This window comes from Chiloscyllium plagiosum, unplaced genomic scaffold (genome assembly GCF_037043375.1).
Source record: "Chiloscyllium plagiosum isolate Xiang-an unplaced genomic scaffold, Cpla_swu_hap1 HiC_scaffold_7, whole genome shotgun sequence".
Classification (NCBI taxonomy): Eukaryota; Metazoa; Chordata; class Chondrichthyes; order Orectolobiformes; family Hemiscylliidae; genus Chiloscyllium; species Chiloscyllium plagiosum.
The window spans coordinates 4,133,315-4,157,448 of NW_028270145.1; the positions used below are offsets into that span (position 1 = coordinate 4,133,315).

The 24,134-nt window shown below is 40.3% G+C and overlaps 1 protein-coding gene across 1 annotated transcript in view; it reads right to left on the bottom strand.

The window, feature by feature from the left end:
• The window catches only part of tmeff2a (transmembrane protein with EGF-like and two follistatin-like domains 2a), a 94,266-nt gene extending 78,075 nt beyond the window's left edge, over positions 1 to 16,191 (bottom strand). Inside the window, exons 1-4 of the mRNA XM_087988679.1 lie at positions 15,589 to 16,191; positions 14,040 to 14,149; positions 13,739 to 13,868; positions 13,277 to 13,303 (exon numbers count right to left, since the gene is read on the bottom strand). Coding sequence (XP_087844805.1) covers positions 13,277 to 13,303; positions 13,739 to 13,868; positions 14,040 to 14,149; positions 15,589 to 15,748 — 427 coding nt within the window. The 5' untranslated portion in view covers positions 15,749 to 16,191. The remainder of the gene's footprint in view (positions 1 to 13,276; positions 13,304 to 13,738; positions 13,869 to 14,039; positions 14,150 to 15,588) is intronic.
• Between the last annotated feature and the right edge of the window lie 7,943 nt (positions 16,192 to 24,134).

A 24,134-nucleotide genomic window follows, 5' to 3' on the forward strand; every position in this document is an offset into this window, starting at 1 on the left:
TCAAGGACCAGAGGATATAATCTCAGACTAAAAGGTAGCCCACTTAAGACAAAGATGAGGAAGAATTTATTCTCGCAGAGGGTAGTGAATCTGTGGAATTCTTTACTGCAGAGTACTGATCAGAATTGATCATTAAGTATATTCAAGGCTGAGACAGACAGATTTTTAATCAGTAAGGGAATCAAGGGCCACAGAAAAATGACAGGAAAGTGAAGTTGAGAATGGTCAGATCAGCCATGATCTCATTGAATAATGAAGCACACTCAATGGGCTGAATAGCCCATTTCTGCTCCTAGGTATTACAGTCTTAAAGATGGTTACAAGGTTTTGATGCACAGAATCAACTTTTTCAACTCAATGTAGCTTCAAAAAATTTGACTGTTTTACAAGAAATTCATAATTGGCATGTTTGTTGATATACAGTAGAAATTGTTGGAAACGCAGCTTTCATTTTTAAAAAAAAGTTCTTTATTTAAATGCATCACAAGTAGTTCCTAAATACATTATAGGAAGGTTACACTGACCTTGTCAGCAACTGTCTGATTTCTGGTTCACTGTAAATGCTGGACATGGTATGCTTGTACCCACTGTCACCATTTAAAATGCTCTGCTGTCACTTCCATGCTTTGCTATGTGCATCCATGTAAATATTCAATGTATTCTCTTAACTGCCATGATATGTGCATGTACACTATCCTCTGGCATGGTGCATATCTTTTCAAGATTGCGATTTGCAACCCCTTCAAATTTAGTATTCATTTTACTTCCGCTGACTAACTTCACTACTTTCAAACTTGGAAGATGTTGTTGCACTGCAGCAACCTCATCCAGGCCTTCTTATCATTCCAAACTTGCTGCTGCCTTTCTCCAATCTGACTTCTGCCTTACCAACAGAAAAAAAGATTTGTGTGGATCAAAATCACAAACATTCTGTTATGGGTGAAACAATCTTCTATCAGAACCATCTTTTTTGTGTATGCATTCTTTCCAACTGATTTTAAATATAATTGGTAATTTAATTTTTCCCCTGCAGTCCATTTTTTTTAAAGCAATGATCTTTTGAGTTTATAATGTGAAAAAGAACAGCCGCTACATTACCTCCAGTGGCTTTCTTCACATGCTCATATAGTTATCTAAAGTATGCTTCAGGAACTTATCCTTGGTCCCCATCTTGTCACCATCTGCATGTACCTCATCATACGAATCATCAGGAGGTGAGGCATCATGTCCCCTCATATGATTGCTACCTAAACTTCTGTCCCCTTAAACTTGATCCAAAGTTATTTTTGAAACTCTAAGATGAACAAGTGAGCATGTCAAAATTGCATTCAATTTATTGCAGTTAAAATCAAAGCCACCAATGATTAGAATGACTAGAATTTTAACAAATGCTCACATCCCAGAAGTCTGCACTTCTCCTGCTTTTCCACACCCCTCTATCACACCCTCCTTGTTTTTAAGAACATGCTAATATATATGTGGAAGTAATATTTAGAAAACTGAAAATCATATAGATTGGACATAAAAATTGAACTAAGTTCTAAAAGCAGAATCAGTGATACAAAGTAGATTAACTCATTCAATATTTGCAAAATAATTCTGCAATCCAAGTAGAAAGTAGTCTCCATTATTTTCCTAAGCAACACACCAAACTTATATAAATGGCCGTAATGATGGAGTTCATGCTTCTCAGAACCCAGACTGATGAGCTTCCTGACCACTTATGTTGTAATGAATACAATTACAGGGATAACTAATCAGGAGCAGTATCATTTGGTATCAGTTCTACTAATGATTTGTTCCTCATGTTATATGTTTGCTGCTTTTTCATCCTGATAATGACTATTTTTCATCCATCAATTCATAATCAGCGCTTTTATTGTATCTCATTAGGGTCTATCGGCTATCTTCCTGGTCAATTATTATTAGAATAACAGACAAAACTTGCTTTGGTACCACTTTGAAAATTAACAGATTACTTGATTATGTTTACAAGTAATCAGTATGTTTGCCAAGAGGAACACAGAACAAAATCGTGAATATCAGTATGTTACTAAGACGCACAGGGAATAAAATGTTTTCACATGGTGCACACAATATTCCAAAGGTGGCCTAAACAATGTCTTGTCCAGCCACAAGCTGACCTCCCAAATTTTATATGCAATCCTCTGACCAATAAAAGCAAACATACCAAACGCCTTCTTCACTATCCTATCTACCTGCAACTCCAAGATCTCTCTGTTCAGCAACACTCTCCAGGACCTTACCATTAAGTATACACATCCTGCCCTGATTTGCCTTCTACAATATTAACTGTGATGTATAAAGTAAGAAAGAATCAAAAGAAGTGGAATTCTTAAAATGTATTTAGAAGAGCATTTTAGAAAGTTCTACAAGAAACAGGGAGTGCTGCGTGAAATTTCAGGGAATTAAGCTGGGCAAGTAGTGCAAGTGCTAGTGGGAGAGTATTTCAGTGAAAATGACCGTAACTTAGTAAAATTTATTGCTGTAGAAGGAATAAGATGGATCAGTGCAACTGCTTGTAGGAAAACATATATCAAAGCAATGGGAGTCTTTTAAAAAGAAAACAGTGGGCGTGCAGGGCCAACATGTCCCTGTGAAAGGTGAAGAGTGGGATAAAGAGTTCTGCAGAACTTGGATATCATGGAACATATAAGATTGGATATGAAAAAAAAGGGAAGCTTGTGTAGATTCCAAGGACTCAGAACACCAGTGCCCTAATGGCATGTGCCAACTGCAGGATGCTGCTTAAAAAGGAAGTTAGGAAAGCAAAGAGGGACATGAAAAACATTGACAGGTAAAGTAAAATCCAAAGGCAATTTATTGTTATATTGTGGGCAAGAGAAGAGTTGGAGTCTAAAAATGTACAGCCTGGAAACAGACCCTTTGATCCAACTTGTCCACGCTGACCAGATATCCTAAACTAATCTAGTCACTTTTTCTGGCACTTGGCCCATGTCCCTCTCAACGTTTCCTATTCATATACCCTCCAGATGCCTTATGAATGCTGTAATTATACCAGCCTGCACCACTTCCTCTGGCAGCTCATTCCATACACGCACAACCCTCTGCATGAAAAAGTTGCCTCTTAGGTCCATTTTAAATCTTTCCCCTCTCACCTTAAATCTATGCTCTCTAGTTCTGGACTCCCCCATCCCAGGAAAAAACTTTGAACTTACCCGATCCATGCCGCACATGATTTTATAAACCTCTCAGCCTCCAACACTCCAGGGAAAACAACCCCAGCCTATTCAGCCTCTCCTGATAGCTCAAACCCTTCAAACCTGGCAACATCCTCATAAATCTTCTCTGAATCCTTTCAAGTTTTACAACATTCTTCCAACAGGAGTGAGACGAGAATTGCACACAATATTCCAATATTTGCCTAACCAGTATCCTGTACATGACTTCCCAACTCCTATACTCAGTACTCTGACCAATAAATGAAAGCATATAGATTGACTTCTTCACTATGCTTCACCAGGGAAAAAGTGGGGAACATTTGGGATCCAAATGCAAACTGTGGATGCAGCCAGAAGATGTAGGTGAAGTTTTAAATACATACTTTATATCTATATTCATGATAGAGAAGAACAATGTAGGTATAGAAATCAGGGAGGAAGTGATATGCTTGAACAAACAACAACTGAGATGGAGGAGATATTAGGGGTTAAGTCCCCAGGACCAGATGAAATGTATCCCAAGCTGCTTTGGAGGTAAAGGAGGAGACTGCAGTGACCTTGACATTAATTTTCAAATCCTATCTGGACAGAACAGAGGTGTTGGAGGACTGGAGGACAGCTAATAGGCTACCATTATTCAAAAAAGAGTGATAGACCAGGGAACTATAGGTCAGTGACTCTAATATGTGGTAAAGAAACTACTGGGGAAAATAAAATCTCAGGGACTGAATTAGTCTCCACTTGGAGAATATTGTCATCCTGTCTTTGTCAATGAGATCAGGTCTAACAGGTTTTATTGAATATTTCAAGGTGTTGACTAGATGTGTGGATGAGAGCTGGGTCTCTAGCTGTTTGTAATATACATGAATGTCAGACATTTGAGCACCAAGTTCACAGATGACCGGAAAATTGGTGGTATGGTAAATTGCAAGAAGGAGCATTTTAAACGACTGGACAATCCAGATGGACTGATCAGATTGGCAGAGCAATGGCAAATGGAATTTAATCCTAAAAAGTACAAGATGGTGCATTTTGAGAGCACTACCAAAGCAACGGAGTACACAATGAATGGTAAGACATTAAGAAGTTCTTGGTGTGCTTGCCCATAGATCCTTGAAGGCAACAGAACCAGTTGGATAAGGTGATTAAAAAATCATATGGGGTAATTGTAATCAATGCCTTGACTAATAAAGGTGAGCAGCAACAAGAGAAACAAGACATTAAGCTTGGCCACAGCTGCAGTAGTGTTCAAGTCTGGTTATCACATTACAAGAAGAAGTGATTAAGTGATTAAACACGAGAGAATGCAGAGAAAATTCAAGATGTTGCTGGGGCTGGTGTGTTTCAGCAATGAACAGAGACTAGGTAGGCTGGGATTGTTTTCCTTAGAGAAGAGAAGGTAGGGCATGAGGAACTTGATTGAGGTGTAGAAAATTGCAAGGGGCAATAATATGGTAGGAAGGAGGGAATTTCCCCTTTGTAGAGGGATCAAAATCCAGGGATCATAACTTTGAAGTAAAAGGCAGGAGATTTAGAGGTAATTTATGGAAGAGATTTTTCATGCAGAGGGTGATGGGTTTCTGGAACTCACTGCCTAAAAGGGTGTGGGCAGGAACCATCACAATATTTAGCATGTATTTAAATGATCACTTGAAGCACCATTGCATGCAAGTTTGGCGCCAAGTGTTGGAAAAAGGAATTAAGAGTACGTAGGTATTTGCTGACTGGTACAGACATGAGGGCTTCTTTTTCATGACAGTTAGTTCAGTTAGCTGCATAGCTGGTTTGCAACATATTACTAATAACAGTGCAGATTTAATACCCATATCGGTTGAGGTTACATTGAAGGTGCTATCTTCTCAACTTCACCTCTTGCTTGAGGCATGGTAACCGTCAGGTTAAACTCACCACTATTCACCTCTCCCTAATGAAAGAGCAGCCCTATTGTCTCTAGAATGATGGCAACTTTAGCTTGAAACTCTGAACTTTAAAGCTATCATGATCTTGGAGAGAATGCAGAATAGATTGATCGAATGCTATCAGGAAGAAGTGGAGGGGGTGGGGTGGGGAAAGACTATGAATACTGACATTGTTATTGTTGGAGCAAAGAAATTTTGGGGGCATTTTGATAGAGGTGTTCAAAATTATGAAGGGAAAATAGCTAAGACTGTTTCCAATGGCAGGATTGGCAACCAGAGGGCACAAATTAAACATAATTAACAAAATATTAACAAGAGTTAATTGACAAGAGTTCAGACAGTATATTCCAGTTAGAGAGAAGGACAAGGCTGGTAGGAGTAGGGTATATTGGATGGTTAGAGATGTTCAGGATCTGGTCAAGAGAGGAGGCACATGTTAGGTACAGACAGCTGAGATCAAGTAAGTCTCTTGAGGAGTATAAAGGCAGGAGAATCATACCTAAAAGGAAATCAGAAGGGCAAAAAGGGAATACAAGACAGCTTTGGCAGATAAGGTTAAGGAGAAAGAAACCCAAAAGATTTCACAAATACATTAGGGGCAAAAGAGCAACAAGGGAGAGAATAGGGCCCCTTAAAGATCAACAAAGCCATCTATGTGGAACCATAGGACATGGGTGAGATATTAACCTAATATTTTGCATAAGTATTTACTGTGGACAAATGGAAGCTAAGAAACTAGGGGAAATAAACAACAATGTTTTAACAGTCCACATTACATAGAAGATTGTAGTTGAGGTCTTAAAACACATAAAGGTAGATAGATCCCTGGGACCTGATCAAGTGTATACAACCACATTGTGGGAAGCTAAGGAATAAATTCAGGACCCCTAGCAGAAATATTTGTATCATCTACAGCCACAGGTGAGGTGCCAGAAAACTGGAGGGTGATTAACGTTGTGCCATTACTGAGGAAAGGCTACAAGGAAAAGCCAGGAACTACAGACTGATGAGTCTGATGTCAGTGGTGGGTAAGTTGTTGGAAAGAATTCTGAGGTTCACAAGTTACATGCATTTTGATGGGCAAGGAGTGATGGGGGATAGTCAGCATGTTTTGTACAATGGAAATCATGTCTCACAAACTTGACTGAGTTTTGTTTTGAGGACATGACCAAGAGGACAGATAAGGCAGAGCAGTAGACATTGTTTGCATGGACTTTAAGGCCTTCAGCAAGGTTCCACACAGTAGACTGGTTAGTAAAGTTAGATCACATGGGGTACAAAATTGGCGTGACAGTAGGAGACAGAGGGTAGTGGTAGAGGATTATTCTTTGGACTGGAATGTTCTGCAAGGATCTGTGCTGGTCCACTGTTGTTTGTAATTTATACACACGATTTGGATGAGAATATAGGAAGCATGATTAGTAAGTTTGCAGATGACAGCAAAATTGATGGTATAGTGGGTGGTGAAGAAGGTTAACGAAGAGTATAACGGGATCTTGATCAGCTGGGTCAATGGGCTGAGGATTGGCAGATGGAGTTTAATTTAGATAAATGTGAGGCATTTCATTTTGGTACGTCAAACCAGGGCAGGACTTACATAGTTAACGGTAGGGCCCTGGGGAGGTTATTGAACAGAGAGATGTAGAGTGTTCAGGTATATAGTTCCTTAAAAGTGGTGTCACAGGTAGACAGGGTGGTGAAGAAGGCATTCGGCATGCTTGCCATCATATGGTCAGAGCATCGAGTCAAGGAGTAGGGACATCAATTTACGCTGTACAGGACACTGGTGAGGCCACATTTGGAAAACTGTGTACAGTTCTGGTTGCCCTGCTATAGGAAGGATATTCTTAAACTGGTAAACATACCGAAAAGATTTAGAATGATGTTGCCGGACTGGAAGGTTTAAGTAATATGGAGAGGCTGATAGGCTCAGATTTGTTTCCCTGGAGTGTAGGATGTTGAGGAGTAACCTTACAGAGGTTTATAAAATCATGAGGAGCATTTATAAGATGAATAGCAAAGAGTTTTTTCCTGGGGTAGGTGAATTCAAACATGGATGGCATAGGTTTAGGGTGAGAGGGGAGAGACTTAAACGGGACCTGAGGGGCAACTTTTCCACACAGGACAATGCGTATATGGAATGAATCTGCCAGAGAAAGTGGTAGATGTAAGTACAGCTACAAGATTTAAACGACATTGGGATAGGTACATGAATAGGAAAGGTTGAGAGGGATATGGGCAAAACACAAGCAAATGGAACTAGTTTAATTTGGGAAACCTGGTCATTATGGATGATTTGGACAAAAGGCTCTGTTTCGTGCTGTTTGATGCTAAGACTTTAAAAGAGCAGAGGAGATGTACAGACATTTTGTTTAATGTCGCAAATTATGTTCTGTATTGCACAGGCTGAAAAATATGGTATCATAAGAGTCAATGATAATTGAGAAGAAAATCACATGTACATCCTTGAAAATTAAATATTTGCAGAGTAATGAAAAAATGTAAGGGATGAGAATAATTGAACAGCTCTTTCAGAGTCAGCACAGGAATGATAAGGTCAGTGACCTCTTTCCATGGTGTATTAACCTACAACTTTAGTACGACACTGGTTTGTTTATTAAAAGTGAAACGAAAAAAAAAGAGGAACCCAACATAAACAGAGGATTCAGGCACAAATATGCTATATCTAATGTGGAGGAAAGAAACAAAGCCAAAACTCACTGGATGATAAAAGAGATGGAAACTAAGATTAAACAGCAGAAGTAGGAATTGACAGATGCCTGGTTGATAATACAAAGTGAGAAATAAACTGACTATACAAAGGAGTCAAGATTCGAGTGGTGCTGGAAAAGCACAGCAAGTCAGGCAGCATCTGAAGAGCAGGAAAATCAATGCTTCGGGCAAAAACCCTTCGTCAGAAGTGAGGAATTCCTCACTCCTGATGAAGGGCTTTTGCCTAAAATGTCGTCTTTTCCTGCTCCTTGGATGCTGCCTGACCTGCCGTGCTTTTCCAGCACCACTCGAATCTTGATTCTAATCTCCAGCATCTGCAGTACCCACTTCAGCCTGACTATAGAAAGATCAGAGAATACTTAAAACAGGAAGAGAGAAAACGAGAGTATGAACAAAATAAGCCAGCAACCAACATAAAAGGGAACCCACAAGTCTTTGATAGACATATAAATGGTGAAATAATGGTAAGGAGGGCGTGGCTGATTTGGGAGCAAAGAGGCGATCAACACAGGGAAGTAGAGAGCTTGGCTGCACTAGCAAGTGAGTAATTTTCATTTATCTTTATCGAAGAACATGTTCCCGAAATGGTAATGCAAAATAAATAGCTGAGATATCGTATGGACTAAAACTAAGAGATGATATCACAAAGGCTAGCTATAATTAAAATTGATAAGGGACCAGAACTGGATGGAATGCAAGGGTGAAAATTGAGGAGGTACTGGCTAGAATTTTATACCAACTGGAAAAGTGGTACAAGAGTCCCAAAAAATTCAATACAGTATGTCTTATTAAAAAAAAAAGGCCAAGAGCAACTCAGCACCTATAGGCCAGTTAGTTTAACATCGATGGTGGGACAATCTTAGTAATCACTTCAAGATGTGTGGATTGATTAAAGAAAATCAGCATGAATATGTTGGAGGCAAATCGATAACTAATGGGACTACTTTTTTAATGATGGAGGGGCTGATGAGGGTAACGTGGTTAATGTGGTCTACATGGACTTCCAAAGGCACTTTTGGAAAGCGTCTGTCTCCAAAGTTTAAGGCCATTGGAATAAAAAGGGCTATAGCAGTATGGATATAATGTTTACAGGATACAGATGTTTTTCAGACTGGAGAATGTTATGAAGTGAGGTTCCCCAGCTGTTCTTGATCTATACTAACGATTTCGGCAAGGGAGATCAGGGCACAATTTCATTATTAAGATTAGAGTCAAGATTAGAGTGGTGCTGGCAAAACACAGCAGCAGGTCAGGCAGCATCGGAGGAGCCGGAAAGGTTTTTGCCCGAAAGGTCAATTTTCCTCTGGCATCTGCAGTCCTCACTTTCGCCACAATTTCATTATTTGCAAACAATACAAAATTTGTGAAATATGATAGTTATAGACTTATACAGACAAAGGGAAGCTGGTAAAATGGTAGCAAAAGAAATATAATGTAGAGAATTGTGAAGTATTATACTTTGGTAGAAAGAATGACGAGACAATATAAAGTAAAGGATGATATTTTATGAGAGACCTGGGAATAAATGTGCAGAAATCGTTGATGGCAAAAGGACAAGTTGAGAAAGTGATTAAAATGGAATACAGAATCCTAAACTGTAATAAATAAGAGACACAGGAGCAAAAAACCAAAGCCATAATGAGAAACTTTTGTAAAAAAAATGTACTGCTCTGGTTCAAGAAAATATGGTGTTCAATTCTGGGCATTGTATTTTAAGAGGGATGTGGTAGTTTTAAATAGGGGAGAGAAAGAATTTACAGGGGAGAGAATTGGAAGACAACAATTTAAGGGGACCAGCTAAAGAGCAGACATCTTTATGTGGTGAGACATCAATATATAGAATGCACTACCAAAGCATGGTAGAGGCAGATTCAATTGTGGCTTTCCAAAAGGGATTGAAAAAACACCTCAGAGTGAAGGTTCACAGCTACACCAATGGGTAAGGAAATGGGACTAGATCTTGTTGACAGACCAGCAAAGACATGGGCCATATGGCCTCCTTCTTTGCTGTTATTATTCTATGATTCTATTCCACAATTATTGAACTTCAGATTTGACCTGCCATTACTTGAAGTTAAGCACATGATTTTGTATTCTCTTACCTTTGGAAAACTAAGTTTATTTTCTCAAAAGGTAAATGAATGACATTTTTGCAGTATACAATAATGCAGTCAATTTGTAACTTGATAATATGTATTTGATGGAGTGTTTAATGAAGCAAATGGTAAACCAAAAAGTTTCCTTATTTGATGTTGTGCGTGACTACCCAATCCATTGGTGAATTGTATGGAATATAGTTATCTATAACCAAACTAACCTACCTATGTCTGTGCAATGAAATTTCATTGCTAGAATTGCTATGTTTCATTGTTTGAAATTCAGCCATTGTGAATCAGAGCGATGGTAATCTGGCCTGTCATGTCAATGCCAGCTCCCTGAGAGTACTGCCTAATTCATTCTATTCTCAAGCTTCTTCTTCATGCCTTTGCAAATTTTGCTTTTAAATATATATCCAATTCCTATTTGAAAACTGCTTCTGGATTTGTTTCATTTCAGACATTGAATTTGACATCAAACTCACTGATCTACTAAAATTGTTTCGCCAATTATCTTAATTGGTTTTTCTCCTCATTAATCCATCTGTTTCTGGGACCAATTTCTGCTCTCTATCTTACCAAAACTCTTCAATTTTGAGTATGTCCAGTAAATTTCCCCTCAATCTTCTTTGGAAAAATGTCGACACAACTGAATTCCCTCAGCCTTGGAGGATGACTCAGAAGTAACAGGCACTAGTATCAACAGGCTGTTATTGTGCCAATTTACATTTCACAATGAAATCAACTCTTGTCCAATGATCCATCAGAATATTAATAAAGTGGGTGTTTAAGTTCACTGACACCATAGCATGGTAAAAGAATCTTTCATGAGAAGAGCTTTAACTATTTTGCCAATAAATAGTAATACAAAGGCAATGCTGTTTTTACCACCAATTTTGATTTCTGACTCATAGTTATAGAGAGCATACAACTATTCATTCAGCTAACCATACCGTCCATCACTACTGCAAATTTGGAGAAGTGAGTGCTTAGCATTGTTCACGTATTGTAACATTGTTTTCCAAGACAATTTAGAAGGACAATAAACATGCCAGACTACAGCTCTATCCCTACCGTCTTCTCATTAGTTCCCTGACCACTGTAGTCAAATTGATAAAAGGGATAATCAAACACAATGGGTAGATCAGGAGTGGTCTATGTGTTGAACTGTATACAAATAAGACAGTTTAGGTGAAAACTGGTTAAATGGAAACTTTGAACAGATAGCAGGAGCAAATTCTTCATGTAATCTGTGGTTAATACTTGAATGCTTTTTGGAAAGCCTAGCCTGCCACTAAATCTTATATTAATTCTACACACAGATGCTGTAATAGGGAACTGCATGTATTTTTCCCTTATTCTAGGTGGATGTACCAAGATGGGCCAGGTGATCTCCTGTTACTTTTGGATCATATATAACTCACTGATGCAAGATTTCAAGACACAAATGGAAAGAATGGCAGAAGGAAGCAATTTTGCAACCATTGTGATTGTGAAAAGCTGCCATATTAACGGAGTTCATATTTGATGTAATTACCTCCATGGAACTACCATATTTGTCATGTTGTGGGAATTATCCTGTCCACGAAGATGGCTTTGTCTTTTGACTCATATGCAATGCACCCAGGCTCACTATGGAATGGCTTCAATACCTAGCCACTCAGCTAATTCACAACAAAATTGTTTAACTAATGGTGATGCACTAGCTACTTAACAATGTTAAATAATCATTACAGCTGTCTGGTTATTGGTAGTGAAAAGAAAATTTCAACCTATGAAGTGATGTCATTTATTAAACTGCATCTTTTATACACAGGTTAATAGTATAAAAACAGATTATTCTGCCCAACTAGTCTGTGCTAGTCATTCTGCTCCACTCTACTCTTCCTACACCTTACTAATTTATCAGCATAATTTACTGTTCCCTTGTCTCTCATGTGCCTTCTATCTTCCTCTTAAATCCAACTATGCCATCTAACTTAATGACTGCATGAGATTGCAAGTTCCAGATTGTAGCCACTTGAGAAAAAAAATTATTTTGAATTTATTTTTGGATTTACTAGTGACTAGCTTATATTTATGTCTCCTATGTTAGATTCCTTGAATCATAGAGACATTTTCTCCATCTAATTTACCCAATACGTCAAATTTTAAATCCTTCTATCAAGTCACCCTTCAGTCTTGTTGGGTGAATAAAATATTGAAAATATTTATTGGACATTTTCTGAAAAAAAAACACCTGAGGCCCATATATGACAGAAACCAAATAATAAAGCTTGTACTATAAATGAAGTGTTCATATAAAAGGCTGAGTTAATAATTGTTCATCTTTAATATGAATGTGAATGGCAGAATCTGATTGTAGATGTTTCCTTGTAAGTACTTCGACAGTTGATCCTGGAGATTCATTTCTCACTCTCCCTACTAACTTTAAATGCATTTTATATCTCTCCAAAATTAAATGCTCACATTCATTTTTGATATATGAAAAGCAAACAGATATCTTATGGAGTTTAGACCTCCAAAATGCCAAAAGCCTAGGAATGTCTTCTGATGAGTGTAACCCAATATTTGAATAGTGAATATACACATAAACAAATAGATTTCATTGCAGTAGAATGTAATGTAAAAGAAGCATTGTTCTTCAGACTAATAATAACCAAGATACAGAAAACTTGAAATTATGATTAAATGTCCGGATCTACAAAAGAATCAATATTAGCAAGATGGGCTGTATAATCTCCTCCCTTGCTTGATTGTTCTATGATAGCATTAAGTCGCAGGATTATTGCCATATTGCAAACTAACTGTCAGTGAGAATATATAACATTTCAGTTTTCTTTTTTCAGTAAGTAGACAATTTCACAAAGTTTCATCTGTGTACTTAATGGAAACACTTCACAGGACATTGCACAGGTGTAAGAATAGCTTCCTCTCAACTCAAGGGGCTGAGGGTTAAAGTCTCAGAATTTAGTATGTCACTGGAATGTGCTTCAGTTTTATTCAGGGGTACTCAACATCTGGTGAATGAAGGGAAGGAAAATAAAACTGTCACTCAGCTATCCCCAATTCAGGTCCACTCCTGCCCACCTATCATGCAGTAACATTGCCTGTCATTGCAGAGTGGCCCAGACTGTCTAGCCCTTGCAGCTAAAGCAGGTTGCCAGAAAGCAAATAGTATCTGCAGGAAAATAAAAGGAGAAAAACTGTAGAGGGGAAAATAACTTGATGTCTGCATCATAAGATGCATCATCTAAAGATGACATGGCAGCGTTTGTAACAATTCTATGATTAGATTAAAAATACATTTACGACAGGCACTTACCTCCATCTCCAGAACCTGATCCCATATCTGTAGAGAGACGAGATCTAATTAGAAGGCACAGTAGTATAACTGGAATTTTTTTTACAGGATTTTTTCTTCATTCTAACATTACTTGCAGTCTATGCATACAGCTTCTATTGTTCATTATGAGAGAAATAAACTAATGAACAAACGTCCAAACACCTACTAAGGCCCTCTAAGTAACACGAATGTATTTTATTGTGGGTGAAATTGTGATTAAGTGCCTAGCACTGGGTACTTCCAGTTCCCATTTCCGTTCAATACGCTTCAATAATAGCTCTGAAACGTGATAACGAGCCATGGCTGTTGTCTGAGCCTGCCCATTTAGCAACTCCTTGCAAATAAAATCACGCCAAAAAATCTGACTTATGTTATGAATTGATAAAACCCAGGGTTAAAAACGCGTGTTAGCGGTTATTATGCATAATACAGTATGCATACCGTTGGGACAAGATCCTTCACCCAGCACCTTTATTTCACTTTGCTGTTTGCACGCAGCCTGTCGCAGGTAACACTCGTTCTGGTAGGTATAGCCATTGGAGCCGCACACTGGCACATAGTCAGTGCTGCACTAAAATAGAAACAATTTATAATAAGGATCTGCCAGACTTTCTGCAAGGTCCACACTGCACACATTCCGAGCAGGACAGACAGTAGTCTTTCCCAGTTCACCCAGACTAAACGGAGCCCCATTAAAACAGCAGCCAAAAGAAAGCAGAACCAGCGATGTCTGTTATTTTACCTTGAGCTGGCAGTCGCAGGTTATCGTCTCTCCGATCCGCAAACACTCCCCACCAAACTGACACGCATTAATGTCGCAAAGAAACAAGTCGTGTTCTCGGTCATCAAAACCTTGAAATATTAAAAACATAAAGAGAAAAGACAAGTACTGACAGAACTTATGTGGCTGTTGAAGATCAGACGCCAACCCTTTTCGTTGGCAGATGGAAAGCATCGGTCTACGGAGTAAGTAGCTGGAAAGGGTTCGTCATCTACTTTGTCCCCGGCTGCTTGGTGGGGAAAGGGGCATTCTCGCTCGGCGATGGGTTGAGGTGTCTCTGGGCAGATTGCCGTGATGGCCAAGAGTTGCGAAAGGCAATCCCACAGGCAGCTTTTACAACCCTCTGTCAAGCTCAAGATTGCAGTTGCCTCTGAGCACGCCACTGTACCTTTAAACTGAATTTCACCACTCCACATCTGCGGTCCTCTTCCCTCAATGCTTTATCCGATTTCTCTCCGCCCCCCCCCCCCCGCACCATTTTTGGTGCCTAATTCTTGGTGTTATTAATGCTTCATTTGCACCCAAATATATCTCACAGACGTACACAAACAAGGGCAGGAAGCTGGAGGTGACATGATCAAGTTGCAACAAAGATGAGAAGGCTCGTTTTCTTTTTAAAAGTGAAAGCCTGTCATTGTCTGTTTCTAACGAATATTGATGACCTAAATCTTGCCACTGGAGATGTGGTTAATCACAAGTCTGAAGCCGCAGACTAAAATCGCTAGCAGCCCAGTTTTTGTGTGTGTGTGTGTGTGTGTGTAATTGCGACAGAAAATATGAACTGCGGGGAGGGTGGGGAAGAAGAAGAAACGATTTATTTTTGCATTGAAACATGCAGTTTATTTCCCACATCACCCCCATGCAGCTCTCCATCCTCCTCCCCACAGCCCCGGCTTCTGCGGGGCGCTGAAGATCTGCTGCTGCAAGAAGCAGTCGCTAAATCCGGCTGCTGTCTGGGTGCTTTCGGGGCTGGGAAGAACCCAGGGCTGTCGCTCCCCGCGATCAAATTATTTATTTTTGGGGGGGTTGGAGAGGGGGAGGTAACTAAAAAAAAAAGGCAGAGAAAGCAGCATGAACAAAACAAACAAAAAAAAAATTGACCAGCGCGAAGCTGGAGGCTGCGAGGGAACAATCACCCCCTTGCCCGAAAAACAAATCCCTGGAATAAATCACATTCAGCCCGAGTTTAAAACGTTCGTTAGAAAACAGAAAATGTGGGAAATTCTTAGATCAGACAGCGTCGCGGAGGAAGGTTGTGCACTTTTCAGAATACCGGGTAGAAACGCTCTGCTTGCAGTTCCTTTAAAACCCAGACGCTCGTCTGCAACATCTTCGCAATACTTCACCTGAAGCCATCAGCAAGCCAGTCAATCACAGACTAACTTTCGGCATCAGCGCCGGGATCGTGCTGGCGGCTGGAAGTTAATGGGAGTCCTCCCTGAACCCCGTCCCTTCCCTTCCCCTGCCCGGTTCCCCTCCATCCCGGTCGGCACCTTGCACTGGCCCTTACCCGAGCAGTTCCAGCCGGTGGGGGTCTGACAGTCGCTCAGGGAGGTGGGGTAAGCACACAGCTGGACGGGGAGCGTGGACAGGGTCAGCATCGCCAGCAGCAAGCCCGCGCGGTGGTCCGGGTGAAGAGGTGGCCAGCCTGGCGGGTGGGACTCCACCATGTCGACAGGCGGCGGCGGATCGCGGGAGCTCGGCTCAATCCCAGGCTCTCCGACCCCACCATCTTACACAGGGCACATCACGCATCCTGGACGCAGCGAGCAGCACCGCCACATGTGTGCCCGGCGGCGGTGATGGTTGCGGCGACGGCTCCTCCGCGGCTGTAGCCTTCTCCCTCTCTCTCGCGCTCTCTGTGGTTGTCAGTGAGTCTCGGGCTGGGCTGGGCTGGGCGCTCGCGCTCTCGCAGCCGGTTGACGGTTGACGGTTGGGAGCTCGCGCTCTCTGCCTCTGTGTCTGTCTCTGTGTGTCCCCTCGCGCTCGGAAACTTGTTATTGATGAGCCGCCCGGGCGCGCGCCGGCTTTTTCTCGGGCATTTCCTCGCCTTTGATTGGAGCGGCCCGCACACCGGCACCGTCACGTGGGCCTCCGGGCCCGCCTCTGATTGGCCCGGTGGGATATTGGCGGCTGAGAGGCGAGGCGAGGCGAGGAAAGTCGGCGAGAGAAGGTGAGGAGGAGGAGGAGGGGGGAAGGTTGGATGGATGGATGGATGGATGGAGGCGGAAAAGAGGGAGGGAGGGATGGAAACGACGGGAGAGGTTAGAAGCGGCGTGAGCGGCCGAGATCCCTGCCCCACCCCCATGTACTGGACCGAGATTCCAACACCACTCCCCCCCCCAAAACTGAGAACCTCCAAACCGTCCGCCCCCTCCCCGGAATCCAGACCCAGCTCGAGCCCAAAAGCTCAGCAAGCAGCTAGCGACAGCACGGAATATATATCCACACGGGCCCTCGGCTCGTTTTGGACCGGGATGCTTACTGCGTAAGACATCCCGACGTGATCTCCTCTCCTGGACCCAGAGCCGGGGGAAGGGGCAGGGAGGGGAGAGCAAACATCCGACGCCAGGGCCGCCTCCCCGACAGCGAGTCGGCAGCCTGTCCCTCCTGCCTCTTCACAGCCAGGATGCCCGCCTCAGCCCGGTTAGCAGCGGCGGCGGCGGCAGGTAGCACAGCTCAGCTGGTAGCCGGAAGAAAACTGCCATCGGCTCCAGGCCGTCCGAGGGTAGGAGAGGTGGCGCCCTCAGAGCCAGTCACTCTGCAGCCCCAATTTTCTGACACTCACATCGGAGCTAATCAGGTTTCACTGCTGAAGATGCAAGACGGCAGAGATTAACATCAGATTGAACCTCGATTTCTATCTCAGAAGAGCGAAATATGAGAGACACACGTTCGCTCGAACGCCTTCCAGAGGGGCGACATTACTAGAAGTTACATGAGACTTTTTTTTCATTTTACTGGGGAAGAGACCACATATAATGAAAGCATATCCCAACCCATTCCTACCGAGGGATTGGATTAAAATACGATACATCAAATCTGTATCGATGCTGTCACAGTTCCCCGCTGAGAGGGCTGGAAGAGAAAGAGTTCTGAATCTCGCTGCATCTTCCAGCTACCCTGAAAACTGGAATGCTATGTGAAACTAGCGCTGAAAGCTGGAGAAATTATTTTAGATACCAGTAACCGATGTGGTCGCCGGAGTGTACACGGTATTAGACACCAGAGGAGTGAAAGTTCTGAGGGCAGTAAATTAGAAACGAGGAAACGATACTTGCACTGGTGACTGCTTTATGCAAATGATACAAACGGATCAATTAGTTTTGAAAGCAAAGGTTTAGAAAATAGAGGACAGTAAAATTCTTAGAACATGAATTGACATCAGCAATAGTAAATTCTGAAGGTATAGGATCAGATAATAGTAAACAATAAATTCGGAGGACTTAGAACTGGATAACTGGACAGTAAATTCAGAGGACATGGTACTGGATAACTGGACAGTAAATTCAGGCAGCATAGAAATATAAACTAAAGAAGAGTAAATCCTGAGGACATAGAATCAAATAACTGTGAACTGTAACACCAAGGACATATGATTTTCATGAAATGTTAAATTCTGAGGACAAAGTTGTGGATACCAGGCAACAATTCAGAGAACATGCAACTAGATAACAGAGAACAGCTAATTTTGACAATATGGAATTGGATATTGGGGCAACAAATTCCTGGAGACATGAAATTAAACATCATCAGAACATAATATTAGAATCAATATAAAGCTCAAGAAAAGTCAAGAAAATACGTTTTGACTTATTAAGCTTGTTACGTTCATTGACCATGCACAATCTATTTTAACAGGGACTCCTCAAGCCATTTTATTCCATGAAATATTTAGCAATGTTTTTCACTCATTTTTTAAAGATAAATCATGTAATATCCTACAATATTTACTACTTTAATGTAATGTTTAAAAACTCAACCACAATTCCATGATTTAAGGAACACTTCACTGTAATGATTTTCATTTGCTATTTAGTACTTATTTTGCAAGCCAGTTTATGTCGTTTTGTATTTGGTGCATGCAAATCAGTGATATCTCCCAGCAGATAATCTGCTGTCATGTGGCACTTGTTGAAGGTCTTTGAAAATCCATGTACATTGCATCCACTTGATCGTCTTCCATCTTTCTTCAAGTAAATTAGTAAGGTTGGTTAAACATGACCTTCCTTGTAGAAAACCATGGTGTTTAACTAGTTCATCTCGAGATATTCTATTTTCCGATGGTTTAACAAATGTGCTAGTATCTTCCACATTGAAATATATTTAAAATATTACTTAGGCAAACAAATAGAACATTTTTCACACAAGAAATTTTTATAAACATCAAATTAAGTGAATCACCAATTAATTTATTGTTGATGTTTTTGTTGAATTGTGCCATGTGATCTCTTGCATTCACCTGAACAGCTGGACATGGCCTTGGTTTACCATCACATCACTATCAATAAAGTGACACTCATTCAGTAATGCACTGAAATACTCAGCCTAAATTAAGTGTTGCAAATCCTGGAATGGAATTGTAACACAACATTCTAATCCAAAGGTAGGAATGCTGTGAAATAAGGGAAATCCACACTGAGTAATACCATAGCCATTGCAAAAAAAAACACATCATAGCCCCACATTCATTTCATAATGGGATTCATGCTGACAGAAAAAAGAGATCTAAAACAAATATTTGCATGATTAAGCACCTCATTCAAGCTCCCTGCCCCCACCATTTTCAAATTTATGTCAGTTGCAAAAATCTTTTGAGTTTTTTAATGTTGAAAATGGAAGCATTTCCTTTAGCTGCCTTAACTTCCTCTGGCCCCTGTGCTTGCCCTAACCATCCTAATTCAACCTTCATCCAGCTTTAAATTTTACAATACAATGTAAAACGTACCTAAAGTGCTTGTAGTGCACAGACTTTCTTTTTAGGAGTGCATATCAGAAACTAGGGCGATTCTCCATGATTATTTTTCCAATTAAAAAACTTCAGCAAGATTGGTAAAACCAGACATTATTCTAACATGCTCTTATTTCACATGAGTCTTCACAAGAATAATTTCTATCATGGGACTTTTTTTTCTGCTTTGACCAACCTATTTCTAGCTCATTTATATTCTACCAATTGCATGTGTTATTAATTAAAGGAGGTCATCATGATGCCTTTAGAGAGAAATGGGCACATCAGGGTGGGATGTGGAGAGCATTTTTTCCCTCTCCAACTCCATTTTGATTTTTCCACCTCCCTCCCTCCCTACCTGTCCAGCATGTTTGATGATGTGCTTTGGTCTTAACAGATTTTGCATGTAAATTAATCAGTTGTAAAATTCAGGTGATTTACAGGTTGCAGATAATGCACAAAGAGTATCACAAGTGATTTGTCAATGGGAAAGAGCCGTTCAGTTTTCTGTAAGAGCACTTCTGGATATTAAAAAACGATAAAAAGGAAAAAAAAATTAAACAACACCACTCCTTAAGGGGTAATCCTTACTAAGTTAAAACAAATATTGAAAGGCAATTTAGCACATCAAGTTCAAACGATGTCTTGATTAACGATGATGTAATGCAGTCCCTCTAGTGCCCACTGGTCGTGGATTGCCTTAAACACATCAATAGACAATGCACCCTCCATCTCCAAGGGTGACACTACTGCATCTCATCATATATAACCCAACTACCTTTCCTTAGCTCAAAACTGCTCATTACATTTTAGGCTCAATTTTCATGTATGCAATATAATACCCAACCTTTTCATTGTATTTAGTTCTGTAGCTACTGTACTATTTCTGGGACAAGACCAGACTTCTTATAACACAAGAATGGCAGTATAATATATTTTTCTCAAGACTGATTTCTCATCCTATCATTTGTTGAATGCTTACTCAATTCGGTTTAATGGTTAAGAAAGAAACTCAAAGTTCTGTTTGAGCATATTTGAAGTTTACACTCCATCTTCAGCTTGTGAAGCAGTACTACCTCCACTTTCAAAACAACTCCTCTCATAGTTCCCATCTGTCTCCAATGTCACTGAATCCATGATCTCTGATATTGTTAGTACACATTTGACTTTTGTAATGCTATAATTATTGCTATCTTAACTCCATCTACATAATTACATCTCACTGAGCATTCCAGCAAATACTAAAGAAATAACATTATTTCTAAAGAGAAACTTGAGATTCTGAACCTACTTCAACCAGAGCAAAGAAGATTAAGACAAGATTCAATAGAAGTCTTTAAAAATATGTGGTTAGATACTATACAATGAATAGTTCATCTGATCTATCTGAGTGACAAGAACTTATCAATTTAGTATTATGAGCAAGAAAAAAGACTAACAAGATGAAAATCATGACAGCTGATGTACTAGGAATGGCTTGCCATTCTGACAGAGACCATTGCTTCTTTCAAGAAGAGATGGGTAAACTTTAATGAGAGAAAAGCATCGTTGACCACAGTGAGAAAGGGAAGCCAGCAGTGGGTTGCTGTAACAAGTAGGCACAGACAAAATGGGCTGAATGATCTCTTCTGTGCTGTAGTATTGTTTTGAGGTGCAAACATTTCCCATTCCACATTAAATCCTGTTCAACTATTGCTGTTAGTCTTTAAGATTTCTATTAGCTATCTGTTCATCAGTGTATTCATTTTAACATCTTCATAGTCATTTTGACATTCCTCCACAGCATAGTTTCTTCTCACATAAACAGTTTGCTTAAGACTGATGTTTCAACCTGTGCTCAGCCCTCCACTCTATAATATATTCATTCTTTCTTGTTACTCGTTTCACCGTAGTAGCAAAACCTTTGAATGCCTTGCCCACTCTTTGGAACTTTGTCTCCCTAAATTCTTTCTGGTTAGCTACATCCAACAAAAGTGATGACCTGGATTCATTGGAAGGCCAATTCAAAGACTAACTTATTTGTGAAGAGAGTGTTTTTTTGTCAGTAACTTTGTACTTTTGTTCCTTTTCTACGTATTCATATTCCAGACTAAATAATCTGTATGAATGTACATTATCTAGTGGATCTTTGCTAAAATGACAAAGCATAACAACCTAATATATAGCGCTTACAGGTCCTTCCCTTGAGTAGCTGGCCTTTTTTCAAAGTTTACATTATATCTCATCAGTGCAATTATGCTTCAGTAGCTAAAACTGCCAGACTATCTAAACAGCTCACGCATTTCCTATTACTACCATTTCATGCCGCACGTTGTTGGTGCTTTCCATATACACGGAGTGAAGCGCAGGGAAAATAAATAAGTACACCTTTGTTTTCATTTTCAATTAATTTGTAAACAACAACGAGAAAGATTGTTGTGTATCTTATCGTAACTATTATAGAAAAATACAGTTAAAAAACAAATCATCACTATTAGTGAAGGTAAACTTGGGTTCATCTATATTAAAATGTATCCACCATTGTTCGGATTATCCACCTCATTTAACACAGCATCTATAGAATTAGAAAATGGAGAGATCACTGGGGAACACCGGCGATTTACCCGCAGGATTTATCAATGCTGACAGCGTCAGTCCTGTGATATGTAATGTCGAGAGAATGATGCTGAGGAGACGGGACGGGCTGTGTGGGAAACTATTAGATGTGATCCTTTCTCCTCTCATTGATAGAAACATTGTCCGTTCGAAAATCTGGTTCTGCCTCATTTCATTGCCAAGTAGAAGGGATATCGAGCAGTAAACGATCAGTTCCACTGAAGCATTTTCGAGTTGGAGGAGACCACATGGTGTTTAGTCTCTATGTTGAAGAAGAGGTGCGGCACACGTAGATCTGACAAACGACATCAATTTAGATTAATCAGATATCATTCGAATGTCACAACGCGTCAGAAGCATCCGGAGATTAGACTACATTTATCTAACCAGACGAAGACACCATGGAATTGAACTATATTAACATCAAATAAGGAACTGGTTGTATGATAGGAAAATCATCGTAGATTAGATGCATCATTTCGACAATACTTTGAAAACTAGAAACTCAATACATAATTTTAACAATCATGCGAAATGTATGTTTTTTAAAGTAAGTGTTTAAATTGAAAAACAATACCGTCTGGTGTGAAACAGTTCTAAAAGTCACTATTTAAACACAATTTGCACAATTTAAACCATAACCCCTCTGGGATTCTAAAACCATGAACAAATCCAGAAAGATTTTAACAATCGCAGCAATACAATCACATAGTTAATAAAATAAAGTTTGCAATTTACTGTGCCTTTCCCTGATCTCAGCACGTTTAACAATCAATTGTAAATTTTTGAAATGTGGAGTGTGGGATATAGAGAAAAGGAATATGTCTGAGATATAGGATCAACCATGATCATGAAGAAAAGTAGAACACACTCAAAGGCGCTAAAGGCCTACTGCTCCTAGTTTCTATATGGCACGCTGTACTGTCGGAAAATCTGTGGTTAAGTCCATAAACTTGGTGCAAAGATAAAAATCTCAACCTCAATATCAGCAAGACTAAAGAGCTGATCATCGACTTCAGGAAGCAAAGAAGAGGATAGACCCCAAAAGTCAATGGAACTGAGGTGGAGATCGTCCAGAGTGAGTTCCCAAAAGTGACTACAATCAACAATCTGTCCTGAACCACCCATGTTGATGTGAAGGGTAAGAAGGCTCAACAATGTATCTTCTTCCTCAGAAACTATGGAAATTTGGCATGTCTGTCACTAACTTTTATAGGTGCACCATAGAAAACATCCTATCTGGATGCCTCATGGCTTGGTATGGAAACTGTTGTGTCCAGGAATCTAGAAACTATAGAAAGTTGTGAACAAGCCCAGACCATCATGCAAACCAACCTCCCATCTAGTGACTCCATCTACACTTCTGTTTCTGCGGAAAAGCAGCCAACACAATCAAAGACCCTTTCCACCCTGGGTATATCCTCTAACCTCTCCCAAAAGGCAGAAGATACAAAAGCTTAAACACATATATCAACGGGTTTAAGTACAGCTTCTTCCCCACTGTTATTCGACAGCTGAATGAACCTCTCGACTTTCAAATCAAATGTTGATCTTGCTTTTTGTACACCTTCAGTGCAGCCATAACTTTGCATGCCTCATTCTGTTCAATCACTCTATGATCTGTATTAACTTGTATGGTATGATCTGCCTGAACTGTACATAAAATTAAAAAAATCAGTGTGCTTAGATACAAGTGACAATAATAAATCAAATCAAGCTAATGTCCCGCTATAGCAATGTGATCTGACCAGATTTTAGAGAAATAGCTTTGAGGGTTACCGGGAGAGTCACTCTGCTTTTCTTTTAAAAGTGTCCAGAACTCTTTAACATCCATCCCAGATAACCAATAAAACTTCAATTTAACTTCTGAACTGAAATATGGCATCTCTCGTAGTACAGCACTCCCTCAGAACCTATTATCTGAAAAATGGCACTTTCACTAGTGTAACACTTCTTCATAACTTCTTGTTTGAAGGGTGGCACTTCCAACAGTGCAACATTCCTTTAGAATCTCCCACCACCAGGGACCCCGGTTTGATTCCAGCCTCATGCGACTGTGTGGAGTTTGCACATTCTCCCAGTGTCAGCATGGGTTTCCCCACAGTCCAAAGATATGCAGATTAGGTGGATTGGCCTTACTAAATTGCCCTTTAGTATCCAGGGATGTGCAGGCTAGGTCGACTAGCCACGGGAAATGCAGGGTTCCAGGGATCGGGTGGGATGCTCTTCAGGGGGTAGCTGTAGACTTGATGGATCGAATGGTCCGCTTCCACGCTGAAGGGATTCTATGATCTATGGTCCGAAAGATTGCGCTTCCAACAGTGCAGCGGACACTCAGAACCTCTCATCTCAAAGATGGCTCGCCTCACAGTGCAGCGCTTGCTCAGAACTTGACTTTAAGTCCTTGGAGTTAGACTTAAACCAGAGCCCTGCTCCTCGGATGCTGCCTGGCCTGCAAAAAAAAGAGCACCACACTTTTCAACTCTGGTCTCCAGCATCTGCAGTCCTCA